This window comes from Plecotus auritus (genome assembly GCF_963455305.1).
Source record: "Plecotus auritus genome assembly, chromosome: 2".
Classification (NCBI taxonomy): domain Eukaryota; kingdom Metazoa; phylum Chordata; class Mammalia; order Chiroptera; family Vespertilionidae; genus Plecotus; species Plecotus auritus.
The window spans coordinates 49,734,464-49,747,667 of NC_137771.1; the positions used below are offsets into that span (position 1 = coordinate 49,734,464).

At 41.6% G+C, this 13,204-nt stretch overlaps 1 protein-coding gene across 1 annotated transcript in view; it reads left to right on the top strand.

The window, feature by feature from the left end:
- IL12RB2 (interleukin 12 receptor subunit beta 2) overlaps positions 1 to 13,204 on the top strand; it is a gene marked incomplete at its 5' end in the record, with an annotated part of 69,208 nt that overhangs the window by 26,374 nt on the left and 29,630 nt on the right. Inside the window, one exon of the mRNA XM_080654637.1 lies at positions 7,844 to 8,063. Coding sequence (XP_080510763.1) covers positions 7,844 to 8,063 — 220 coding nt within the window. The remainder of the gene's footprint in view (positions 1 to 7,843; positions 8,064 to 13,204) is intronic.

The following is a 13,204-nucleotide window of genomic DNA, read 5'->3' on the forward strand; positions in this document are numbered from 1 at the left end:
TACAAAGGGTATGTGTGAATGTGTGAGTGCGTGTGAGTCGTTTATATGTGTGAGGGATATGAGTGAGTGGGGACGTAGGCGTGGGGATGTCTATATGAATATGTGTGTAAGTGCATGTATGTGAAGGTCTGTAACAAAATACCATAGACTGAGTGGCTTATAACAACTTCAATCTATTTCTTGAAGTTCTGGAGTCTGGAAGTCCAAGATCTGGGTGCTAGCATGGTCGGGTGAAGGGTGTCCTCTGGGTTGCAGATTTTCTGTTGTGTCCCCACATGGTAGAAGGGGCTAGGGAGCTCTGTGGGGTCTCTTTTATAAAATCATTAATCCTATTCATGAGGGCTCTATCTTCATGACATAACCACCCTCCCAGAGGCCCCACCTCCTGACACTGTCACCTTGGCATTAGGGTCCCAATCTTGGGGACACACCAACATTCAGACCATAGCAGTGAATAAGTGTGAGCATGTGGAAGGCGTGCATGTGGGTCTGAGTGTGGGTGTGAATGTGTGTGAATATCATCTGTGTCTGTATGAATGTGAGTGTGTGTCTGAGAGTGAAGGAGACCTTTGCTTTGTTGTTCTGGTTCCCCCATAATTACTTATTTTCCCAGCCCTCGGTTTCTCCTGAAAACTCCATTTCTTCAAAAATAACCTGTACTATTTTTTGCCATTATTATTTTTAAGAGAAAAAATACTTTCTCTGTTGAAGCCAAAAAGTACCACCTAATCCATGGGATGCAATAAAAATACCTGGTATTGTCAAAACAAATGTAATAACATTCAGAAACTGTTTCTCTGTCATGAACAACCTGTTTTGTGTGAGAGGCCTTCACAGGAGGCTCTTAGCAATCCTGTCCCTCAGATTCCCTCTGTCATTCTCTGTGCACAGTTTCATACTGTTTCCTTTGCTTAGATTAAGCATTTCAGTCTGTGAGTCCAATACACTGTCCTCCAAGTTAATACAACATGTATCCTTTAAGAAGAAAAATCACCTTTTTAAAAAATTTTTATTTATTAAATTGGAGTGACATTGGTCAACATGAACATATAAATCACCTTGAATATACATAGATATGGATGTGGATATGGATATAGACATAGCTATGTAGATATGAATGTGGATATGGATATAGGTATAGGATAGATACATGTGTAGATACAGATATGATACATGTGTAGGTATAGATAAGAGACAGAGATATAGAGATACAAATAGGTAACGTATGAAAAGATGATGGACAAAGCCACAATAACCTTTGTAGTTTCCTCTGTTACTTTCTTCAGAGACCTCTCACTATCTTGATCATAACAAATTAGAATCTTTCTGAAATTATGAGGCCTGATTTATTTATTTTTATAAATATATTTTTATTGATTTCAGAGAGGAAGGGAGAGTGAGAGAGACAGGAACATCAATGATGAGAGAGAATCGTTGATCAGCTGCCTCCTGCATGCTCCCTACTGGGGATCAAGCCCACAATCTGGGAATGTACCCTGACCGGGAATTGAACCATGACCTCCTGGTTCATAGGTCGCCGCTCAACCAGAGGCCTGTTGTAAATCCCCAGGGAAGACTGGCCACTAGGAGCCTGAGGGCTTATATAATTATAGGATGTATGCAAACTCAGAATCAATATTTAAATACAAAAGGCACCAGACAGGAAGATTTCAGTAGTTTTTCACAATATTCAATTCTATCTCTTTCCTTTCCCCAATCCTGTCCCATCGCAGGCTGGCACAGCATTTCAGAACACTGTTTCTGAAAGAGTAACTTACTTCCTTCCTTCCTTCCTTCCTTCCTTCCTTCCTTCCTTCCTTCCTTCCTTCCTTCCTTCCTTCCTTCCCAAATATCTTTACTCCTGCAGGAGGATGCACATGCACATGGTCTGGGAGCACACAGACACTGAGTAGGCAGTCGCTCCACTTTTTAATCCTGACGCACATGACCTGTCCCTCACCCTTGACTGGAGCTCAGGCGCACAATCTCTCACGATTTGCTAGTTTAAAGGGAGGGGTTGACCTTTGCAGTTTCAAGATGGCAGCCCCCAGGGGAGCTGCAAGCCTGCGGCCAAGATGGAGGCTGCCTGAACTGTTCTTTGACAGAAAAGATGACTTGTTTAGTCTCACAATTCCCCCCTTTTCTTTATTTAAACTCTTTTCTTCAAACTCGGCTGACATTCATTGACTTTCATGCTCTGCAGTGTCTAGGGGGAGACTAATTTGCTGTTTGGTCCATGTGGTTTCAGTTAACCTTTGGATAATACATGGGAGGATGTAACATTCTATCACTGTAGCTCCTAGTCACAGGGGTGAACGTGGACACTATTGCTCCCTTCCACTTTCCAAACCATAGCTCTAGTGAATGGGAGAAGGGAGCCTCGATCCCAGGTTCCAGCTCACTCATCACTAAAGCTGCCTTAGGGCCTCTGTGACGGTCCGTCTGACCGTGTTGTCAGGGGTGAATGTACAGCACTGGCCCCCACCATTACACATATTCCTCCTTCTGCCAGAATCCTATCCAAGGCCAACCTGATTGCTTTCCCTGGCCTTCTAATCACACATATTATACAGCTGTAAAGTAGGGATTTTTCGTTGGGTAGCAGAATGGCGTCAATGACAAAAATAAGAGAGTAGGTAGCAGAGAATTAACAGAAAATAGAAAACCGAGGTGGAAAGGGGAGTTAAAATTTCACTCTTACGAAAGTTCCCATTATTTTGCTGTTTTTCTAGCTGCAAAACAGGATAGAAATTATGTGGGGTAATTACCATGAGGTGTGACTGGGAATTAAATCGGTTCGGTGTAGCACAACTGGGCAGTGTCTGCCAAGTGCCAGCTGGCACCACAGTGGAGAAGAGCTCATCCTCTCGCCCGGCCAGTGTGCTCAGTGGTTGGGTGCCGTCCTGTGCACCAAAAGGCTGCCCATTTGATTCCTGGTCAGAGCACATGCTGAGGTGCAGGCTTGACCCCTGGTAGGGGGCATGCAGGAGGCAGCTAATTGATGTTTCTCTCTCTCCCTTTTCCCCCTTCCCTTCTCTGGACAAAAAAATCAATTTAAAAAAATATTTAAAAAAACAAGTTCATCTTCTAGCTAGAGCTATGCTACCTGACTTCAAGTTCCAGCTTTACCACTTAATGACTGTGTGTTCTTGAGCAAGGTGCTTAACCCCTCTGTGCCTTATTTTCCTCAAGAGTAAAGTAGATAGCCCTGACTGCTTTGGCTCGGTGGATAGAGCATCAGCCTGCGGACTGAAGGATCCCAAGTTCAGTTCTGGTCAAGGATACATGCCTGGGTTGCGGGCTTGATCCCCAGGAAGAGGTGTGCAGGAGGCAGCCAATTAATCATTCTCTCTCATCATTGATGTTTCTCTCTCTCCTTCTCCCTTCCTCTCTTAAACGTTCTTTGTAATCAACTGTGTGACATTGGTGGGACTTCCTTATAGAGCTGTGGTATAAGCCAAGTCAAGATGGCTTTTCTCTCCATAAATTGACAGAAGAGTCATATGACTATGATGGGGAAAGTGCCAATTATGATGATTTTTATATTAGAGTAGGTGAGAGAAGGGAACTCACCCAGTGTCTTTACACCTGCCATGGGCCAAGCACTTTTAGAAACAGTTTATTTCCTTTAGCCCATTGAATCCTCCAATACTCCTATGCTGTACATAGAATTATCCTCATTTTACAGATGAGAAAATTGAGCCTCAGGGAAGTAAAATAACTTGTCCATAGCTGCTATGTGGTGGAGAGAGAAAGCAAAGGGACTGCCCAAAACAAACAAACAAACAAACAAAAAAATCTTCACAGAAGTTTTTAAGTCCTAAGAAGAAATAATTTATCAATTCAGAGAAACACCCTTTCTCTAATGTACTTTAAAACAGAAAAAATAGCCGAAACCGATTTGGCTCAGTGGATAGAGCGTCGGCCTGCAGACTGAAGGGTCCCGGGTTCGATTCCAGTCAAGGGCATGTACCTTGGTTGCGGGCACATCCCCAGTGGGAGGTGTGCAGGAGGCAGCTGATCGATGTTTCTCTCTCATCGATGTTTCTAGCTCTCTATCCCTCTCCCTTCCTCTCTGTAAAAAATCAATAAAATATATTAAAAAAAAAAAAAAAAAAAAAAAAAAAAAAAAAAAGAAAAAATAAGGGCCCTGAATTCGGACATGTGTTAGGTTTTGTCCTCTCATGGATTATGTTCATCGAGTCATTTTTGATGCTGAAAGCCTTTTCAGGCAGCAGAACTCTTAGGTTTATGAGGGGGCTGTTCACTCTGCTTCTCAGACAAAGTCAAAAAGGCTAAGTTCACTAAGTTAAAGCATTTCCCACTGGACAGAGCAGGAAGAAAACTGCAGGAAAGGGGCAATAGGACAGCTTTTCCTTTTTTATCTTACGCTTACCAATAGGAGAGTGGCAATGGGAACATTGACTTGAGAACAGCTTCAGCGCTGCTCAAAAAGGTACAAGAAGTACCAGGTCTTGCAGACACTCTCAGGGATGCCAGGAATGGTCCAGACATTCCTTCCTCTCCCACATCCACCAGGGGGCGCACTAAACTCTCACGTTTCTGTGGGGACTACTTTTCTGTGGGGAGTCAGTTTCTTAACCATTCCGAGGTTCAGCACCCTCATAATAACTAAATGTAACAACAGATGTAAGCTCTTCCAGCCTTGGGCAAACTACGGCCCGCGGGCCAGATCCGGCTGTTCTATCTGGTTCTCTTGCTCTCCCCTCCGCTCCTTTACTTTGAATTTATATTAGTTCACACAAACACTCCATCCATGCTTTTGTTCCGGCCCTCCGGTCCAGTTTAAGAACCCATTGTGGCCCTCAAGTCAAAAAGTTTGCCCACCCCTGCTTGACTCATGGCATGGCCCAATAAATGATAATTTCTCCCTTATCACTCACCCAAATAAACAAATCTATAATAATAAAAGTGTAATATGCTAATTAGACTGGACATCCTTCCAGATGACTTTTCGGGTGAAGCCGGGGCTGCGAGGGAAGCCTGGGTCCCGGTTGTCAGAGGGAAGCCTGTGCCAGCAGCCGGGGGAAGGAAGGCCTACTCTTGCATGAATTTCGTGCATCAGGCCTCTAGTACTGAAATAAAAGTAAGTTCATCTGGAAAGACCCAGCTGGCTCCTCAGGTAGTAGTTCTTCTGGGTTCACAGCTGGTCCCCTTGTGACTCAGGGCCATTGTCTGGGGGAAAATAATTCTGGATCTCCACCTCCCCCAAATTGCTGACCTCATGTTCACTGCTGATGCTCCACATCAGAATATACCACAACCTCACAGTTAGAGATGCTGCTTTGCAACTTTGGGGCAGAAGGGTGGCTGGGGATTCCAGCTCTGACACATGGTGGCCTATACTTACCAGTTCATCACTCAGACTCACCAGTGTGAGGAGCTGATGTCAGAGTAGACAGGTGGCTAGTCTAGAAGCCAGGAGCCCTGGATTCCACTCTCTCTTCCTCCATTGATCCTTAAGCAAGTCACTTTCTCACCCTGGGGCTTAGTTTCCCCATTGATAAAAGGAAATGTTGAACTAATTGTTAATCTGTGGAATCCCTTCCTGTTCTGCTGTTCTGTGATGATATTCCATTGCATCAGGACAACGTGTAATTTAAGGGTGATGGATGACATACATTTTTTGTAAATTTTACGCTGCTATTAAAAAAAAAAACAAGACTCAACTAATTATCCTGTTTTAAGCTGCTACAAGCCCAGCTGGATAAATACTTGTTTTCCCATTGGCTCACTGAATTTTTTGTTTCCAGAATCCTGTCTGACAAGTTAGGCTCGGTTTTTAATTTGGTTAAGGAAACCAGTTACCTGAGAGAGATTAACCTTTATTCCAAAACTTGAGCTTCACATTTTATAAAAGCATAACTCACGAAATACATATTTATTTATCTAACTACCTCAACCCTACCCTCACCTTCTCACTGATATCTTCAACTCTAAGTTATGGGATATGGAAGAAAAATGCAAAGTATGGTCCAGGCCCTTTACTGCCCTCTGGGAACCATTACTCATTTTCCAGACTCACACCTCTGGTCCCTGGATCACTGTGATCAGCTAGATTTTCACAGCATTCACTAGGCAGGTTCAGTAGACGACTTGACATTTCCCCCCTTCTTTCAGCATTCTACCATAGCACTGAATGAGAGTGTTGAGGTGTCTGTGCAAGGCCACGAGAGAGATGATAAAGGCTGGTTTGCAAGGTGTTTTTTCCAATTAAGGCTCTGTTTGCTTACTTGTCAGAGTGGACTGAAGCCTTTGTGTTCATGGCAAGAATGGAGCTTGATGAACTTGGTTAACTATGGGGATGCCGTAGGGTGGAGGTGCTTAGGTTGGGGGTGGGGTAATAATTATACCTCTGAACCTCAGAGGAAACAGATAGTGAAGGATAGAATGAGAGAAAGCTGAGGGAATGGTCTTCCCTAGCCAGCTTTTGCTTTAATTTACCCTGTTATTTTTTTCTCTTGTCTAGGTTCTTGCCCAAACACACAAAGATGTCTTCTAGGGAGAGGCTGGACGTGCACCCCAAAGAGCCCTCAGCAACATAGTATTTACCTGGTGCATGGACCATGGTTTAAGATCCAGTCTCAGGCCTTATGGATCCACAGAGGCACCTAGGACAGGACCTGCATTAGCCACGCTCTCAGAGACTAAAATATAATAAAAAGCTGCATGTTCATGATTAATTTAGAGTGAAAAATCCAGCTGTTGGGCAAACCAGAAGGCTTGAGTCAGCAGATAGGAATATTCTTTCTCAGTATGCTAATTATTTTGGAAACCAAATTATAATCAGAAGGGCAATTTATTCACTTAAAATTTATTCACAAGTTTTAACCGAACCAGATGTTCATGCTGGCCAAGCCTCTGCTGACAGATAAACTACAAATTATTAGAAGATTGCTTAGGGAGTAGGGAATCAGAGAAAGGGGCATTTGACAATTTTAAGGTGTGTCTTTCAGCAGCTTGAGGCCACCCTGCACCCCATGGAAGGAATAGCCTTGCCAAGAAAACTGCAATGCTTACGTCTGGTGAGCTAAGCCTTCCTCTCCATGCAGTAGGCATGGATGGGCACTGCCAGTGCTGACCTTGGCAACTCTCCACTCTCATTGCTTCTGTTTCCCATGGTCCTTGTCCAAACAGGGTTACAATGCAAATAATTAGTTTTCTGCTTACTTTCTGGGATTGCTCCCAAATGATCTCAATTGGAATTTTTGCAGTTCCAAAAATTCGTTGGGTTCACATTTAAAAAGAGTGTCTTAGTTTCCTAGCACAGATGACTCATCCAATTCATCCAATGGATTTTACTAGTTTAGCTCTTGAAAATCTTGTGTGTGTTTTTTTATTTTTATTTCATGAGCAGCATTGCGCTTTCTATTTAAAAAGGTGTGTGTGTGTGTGTGTGTGTGTGTGTGTGTGTGTGTCAAAGTTAGAAATGGAGATTCAGAGGGGCTGAGTGTCTTGCCCTGAGTCACAGAGCTGGTGATCAGTAGAGCTAGAACTCAAATCCAGATCTTCCCAGTTTAGAGCCTGCTCTTGTTCCATTGAATGCAATTGAGTTTTCTACTGGTGGGGAGTTTCATTTTGAAGCAAGAAAGAAAAATCAAGGTGCTGTTAAGAATTAGCTTTAAAAAAATGTTAAGTGATATTTTTCTCTAATGGTGGGGATGGGCAGCAGCATAAAGTGTGCAGTTGAGGAGCTGAGAAGATGTAAATAAAAAGGTCATTCAGATGTAGCCACCAGCTGCAGGGGACCATGAGGTCCAGGCACAGAGCATCCAGCAACCTTGTCTGAGCCTACATAGTAAGTGGATGTGTTTTGTTGCAGAATCTGAGTGTATCAGAGGCAAGAGGAAAAATCCTCCACTATCAGGTGACTTTGCTGAAGCTGGCAGGGGAGAAAGCCACACTACAGAACATCACAGAACATACCTCCTGGACCTGGGTCATTCCCAGAACTGAGAACTGGGCTGTGGCTGTGTCTGCAGCTAACTCAAAAGGCAGTTCCCTGCCCACTCGTATTAACATAACGGACCTGTGTGGGACAGGTAAGTACCAACTTTTCTTTAATATTCCCTGTGGGAAACCGTGTCTTACTCATCTCTTATCTTCCCCAGGCTCAGTTCAGGGCCTGGTGTGGGTAGCCCTGGAATTTAGACTTTTGAATCAACAGCTTTCAGAGGTTGTCTTTTTCATTCAGACGATGAGTGGCCTTGGACAAATGAATTAACACTTCTGGGCTTCAATTTCCCCATCTCTAAAGTGGGGATTACATCATCCACTTTGCGGTTATTGTAAGATTAAATACAGAGACTAATATTTAGCAGGTGCTTAATAAATGTTAGTTAAGGAAATATTAGTTGCATTAAATTGAACACTAATATCTGGCTAATTTTTCCAGAAGCAAGAATAATATGGGCTGTCAAATTCTAGAAGAAAGCATTTTACACCTATAGTCAAAACATACTTTAAAACCAATCATATTAAAATGAAATTCTGGCTGTAATGAAACTATAGTAAAAAAAAAAATTTGCTATAGTTCTTTATACCACAAATTTAGATATGAATCCAGTTATCTACATTGAAAACCTCCCAACTAGCTATACACATTTTATAGTTGCATTCTCTGAAAACTAACTTCTTTGGATAAAAACCTATAATTAGTAAAAAAAAAAAAAAAAAAAAAAGTATAAAAAGAAAGAAAAAGAGGGGGGGGGAAAGGATGCTAATGCTATTTCTTAAGGCCTTTTTCCAAAAATGCCTGATAGAATAAAACTCTAATAAGATCCTTCCTTAAAATTCAATGTAACAATTTTATCTACATGTGAGTCAAGCAATCATCATTTTGAAGAAGCTTCTACCAAAACATGATTATTTTATGTATACTATTAAATCTGGGTTATATATCTTTTCAGTCACATATCTACAAACATAGAGACAATAGAGTAGTGAAAATAAGTAGAAGAAAATACAAGTAAATATTGATAACCTTGGATTGGTATATGAGTTAGGAATTGCTCTTAGGAGTAAGGGTTGCTCTTAGCAGAGGCCTGACCACAGTGACTTATTTATTCTCACACATTAAAGAAGTCAGAAGTAGCCAGCCTTCTACAGGGCTTTGTGACATCATCAGGACTCCAGCCTCCTCCTTCTGTTTCTTCTGCCAAGCTGGCTTTCGTCCTCAAGAGGGATAAACTCCTGAACTCCGAGGTGGTTGCCCGAGTTCTAGCCATTTCCATCCAGGCAGCAGGAAAGATGGAAGAGGAAGGCACACCCCTTCTCCCTTGAGGAGCTTTGCCCCAAGTCACACACAACATATTTGCAGTCATTGACTCTAATTGGTCACCAGGTCACACCCAGCTCAAAGGAGGCTCAGAAGTGTATTTCAGGCAGCAATGTTGCCTCGCTAAAGAAGACGAAGGTGGGTGGGTATTTGATAGGCCACTGGTAATCTCAACTCATGTGTAATTAATCGGTACCTAAGGCAGAAACCTGATGGAAAAGATGGATTAACTATGGGGAAAAAAGCTTAAACTTTCTGCATAGTAAAATTTAAAAAGTTGAAAACACCAAAAATGAAACTTTAAAAATATGAGTAGCATTTTTTTTGAGAGTAACATAATAAAACCATGTTCCCACTTTCAGATCTAACAAATGTTAACAGTTGGCCAGATTTTCTTTTCTATTTTAAAATCATTATTTATTTATTTATTTCAATTACAATTTACTTTCAACATTACTTTGTATTAGTTTCAGATGTACAAGTAGAAATTTAAGAAAAGTATATATCACATTTTTTTGCAAAAAGAGGATTATCTAACTTTTTAAAAAATATATTTTTAATGATTTCAGAAAGGAAGGGAGATGCAGAGAGAGACAAAAACATCAACAATGAGAAGGAATCATTGATTGTCTGCCTCCCACTCCACACTGGTGATCAAGCCGAAACCTGGCATAGGCCCTGACCAGGAATCCAACTGTGACCTCCTGATTCATAGGTCAAAGCTCAACCACTGAGCCACGCCAGCTGGTCCTATCTAACCTTTTAAAATAAAAGATCAGGGATATGAACAACAACTCAAATAATAAATATAAAAAGAATAACAATATGAAAATATGTTCAGCCTAATTACTAATCAATGAGATGCAAATTTTGAAAAACCAGGAGAAACCAAATCAGACTGAGAAAGAATAAAAAAATAGTATAATCCACATTGGTGAGAGATTAAAGTATTCTTGTACCCTGCTAGTGGGTGTGTGCACTGGCATAACTTTCTAAAGAACAATTTGGCTATATGTAATAAACTTTAAAGATAAACATACCTTTTGACCAAGAAATTTTATCATTAGGAATGTATCCTCAGCAAATAATAAGTGCTTAAAATATATAGGCAAAAATATGTTTGTTGAAAAAAAAATGAAATAGTATAAATAACCTAAATGTAAAATAATAGAAGATGAACTGGGTTAATATATCCTGACTCTCACTGGCAGTAATTTCATACTAGCATTAAAGTGATGATGTAGCTATGTTTTTATTGCCATGGAAAGATGCACATAAGTACAATGGTAGGCTTCCAATAGTGTATATGGGATAATGTCATTTAAAACATATATTTTCATGAATATACATTTTTCTCATGTTAAAAACATTTAGTGGGATATAGATGGAAATGTTAATAGAGGTCATCATTGCATCATGGGATTGCAGGTGATTTTTCTTCCCTTTTGCTTGTTATACTTTTTAATTTTTTTCTTCGATGGGTAAGGACTGCATAACTTTTTAAAGTGAATTCTGTGGGACTCATACCATTGTTAATATCCTGCTTTTGTTGAAATGCAATATGTCAGAATACCTTACTTCTTCAGACCTCACTGCAGAGGAGTCTTAGGGATATAAACCTCATGAATTTTCTGGGCCCATTCCAGACTCTTTATTTAGATTTGATAACAACTTCTCAAAATGACACATTCTTTATTTTAGAGTTGGCCTCTCTTTATTCATTCAGTAGTCCTTTATTGAGCATATACTATCTAAGTCAACTGGACTCCAGCAGTAGGTTAAAAAATAAGATCCTCCAGTTATATTTACTCAGGTGGAAGGGCAGACATATAAACGAGTAAACAGTAGTATAGTAAGTGTGAGATTAGAGGTATGCACAGGTAGCTCTAGGAACAGAGAAAAGCCAGAGTACGGGCTTGGAGAGGAGGCAACATGGGAACAGGATATGGAGAAGACCACTTGGTATTAGCCAGGTGAAGGGATGCAGGTGTGCAGGCATGAGGGTTTGTTTTAAAGAGGGATCTGAATGAGCAATTAAGTAAAAAAACAGAATCAGGGGTATGGAAGAGTTGAAAATAAAGGGGATAATTGATGGAAGGAAGACCCTGGAGAGCAGGAAGTTGATGGAACCCAGTGACATAAACAGTTAAAGGAACATTTCTTCCTCTCAGAATGGACAGGTATTAAATAAGGATGAGGCTCAGTAAGGATGAGCATGTAGAGAAGGTACAGAATGACACTGAAACAGTTCTCTACAACTGAGCTGTCTCTAAGAAGGTCTCAGTCCTGGAAACCTTGGATTCTCAAGAGCCTTTACCACTCCTAAGACCACATCTGACCCTTCAGTGCAAAGTTGTACATCTCAGAGTGGCCAGAGGACAGATTGGCAAATTATATAATCCCATCCTTGATGGCTCTTGTTCCACACGTATTCTGAGTAATCTGTAGAAATATTGTGCCATAATTTTGTGTGTCCCTCTCTTTCAGTATGTGTTCACACTACTCACAATAGGTAGAATTATGTTGATTTTGAGAAAAGTAGGGATAATTTTATTATTCAAGGCGCCTGCCATCACATTGCATATCAAGAAGCACTAGAACGTTTTTGTTGATTTATCATGAAAATTGAATGTGTGCCAAACCCACAGTCAACAAGTAAAACATATTTCATACCAGTCCTTGTGCTCAACAATTTTTGAAACTTTGGGAAGAATCAAAAGCCAGTAGAGTCATAAACAGGATCAGACAGATGTCAAAGACTTAAGCCCCAGGAGGGGAAGTAACTTAGCCAAGATTGTCCAATTAGTGGCAGAGCTGGACAGAAAAACCAGGCCACCTGTCTCTTTCCAAATATCTCCTGAACTTCATAACTCTATTCAGAAGCTCTCAGTGGAAATGGAGATGGGAAGTTGAATGATTGAGGCTAAAGGAATAGTTTGAAGGGTCACAGAGAGGAAGTGACTTGTGAGGCGAGATCTGAAGGAGAGAACAAGCCCTGGCAGACCTCAGTGGGAGGACATCCAGGCTGGTTCCTGGCAAGTGTAGTGACTCAGAGGCAGGGCAATACCAACTTGATTTTCTTAGCTAATTCCAGAGAAAACAGTGGTCAGAAAGGCTCTGGCTATGTTAGCCCATCACCTGGCAAAAGGTCTTGTGAACATAGATGCTCAATAAATATTTACTGAATGAATGCATTTCATTAAAAAATATTCCTGGCATAGGAAGTCAGATACTAAGGCAAATGAAGATAAAGGAACCACAGCTGGGGAATTTTAGTTTGTGGAATTAAGCAGGTTACAGGCTCCAACTACCATGTCCAGCCCTGAGGATGCCAGGGGATGGCAGAGGCCTGTGCAAAGGGGAATAGTGATGAAGGGAAGGGCTGAGGCAGCACTTTTCTGTTGCACTCCTTTTTGTTGCCTGTGTTGTTCTGATATGATCATTGCCTGGGCATTTCTACTATAGGGCAGGGAAGTCCTGAGAGCAGGGCAGAGTTATCTTCTAAGAAGCCCTGGAACCTAAATGAGGAGAGGAGCTGAGAGCAAAAAGTGCCTGCGAGCTGGCTGGCTCTTGAGATTTCTGGTGCCATCCACCCTGTGGGCCTGTCAGTTAAGAGAATAAGAGCCCCACTCCCCCATAAAGGAAAGTGCCAGACATAAAAGCACAGGTAAGTTCTGTAGGTGCCAGGGACACCTATGGGGAACCTGTGGGCAGGTAGAGCTCAGTTGGCATCACTACAGGCCCTCTGACCTCGAGCTCTCCACCCTGAAAAGCTCCTCCTCCTTACCTACACTTACCTGTAGGAGCATGAGCGACAGCTAAGCTTTCACTCCTCCTCCCACAGAAAAGTGAAGGTCAAGGCTGCTGATCAATCCAAGAAAAATAAAACATGATCCCAAAGGAGAA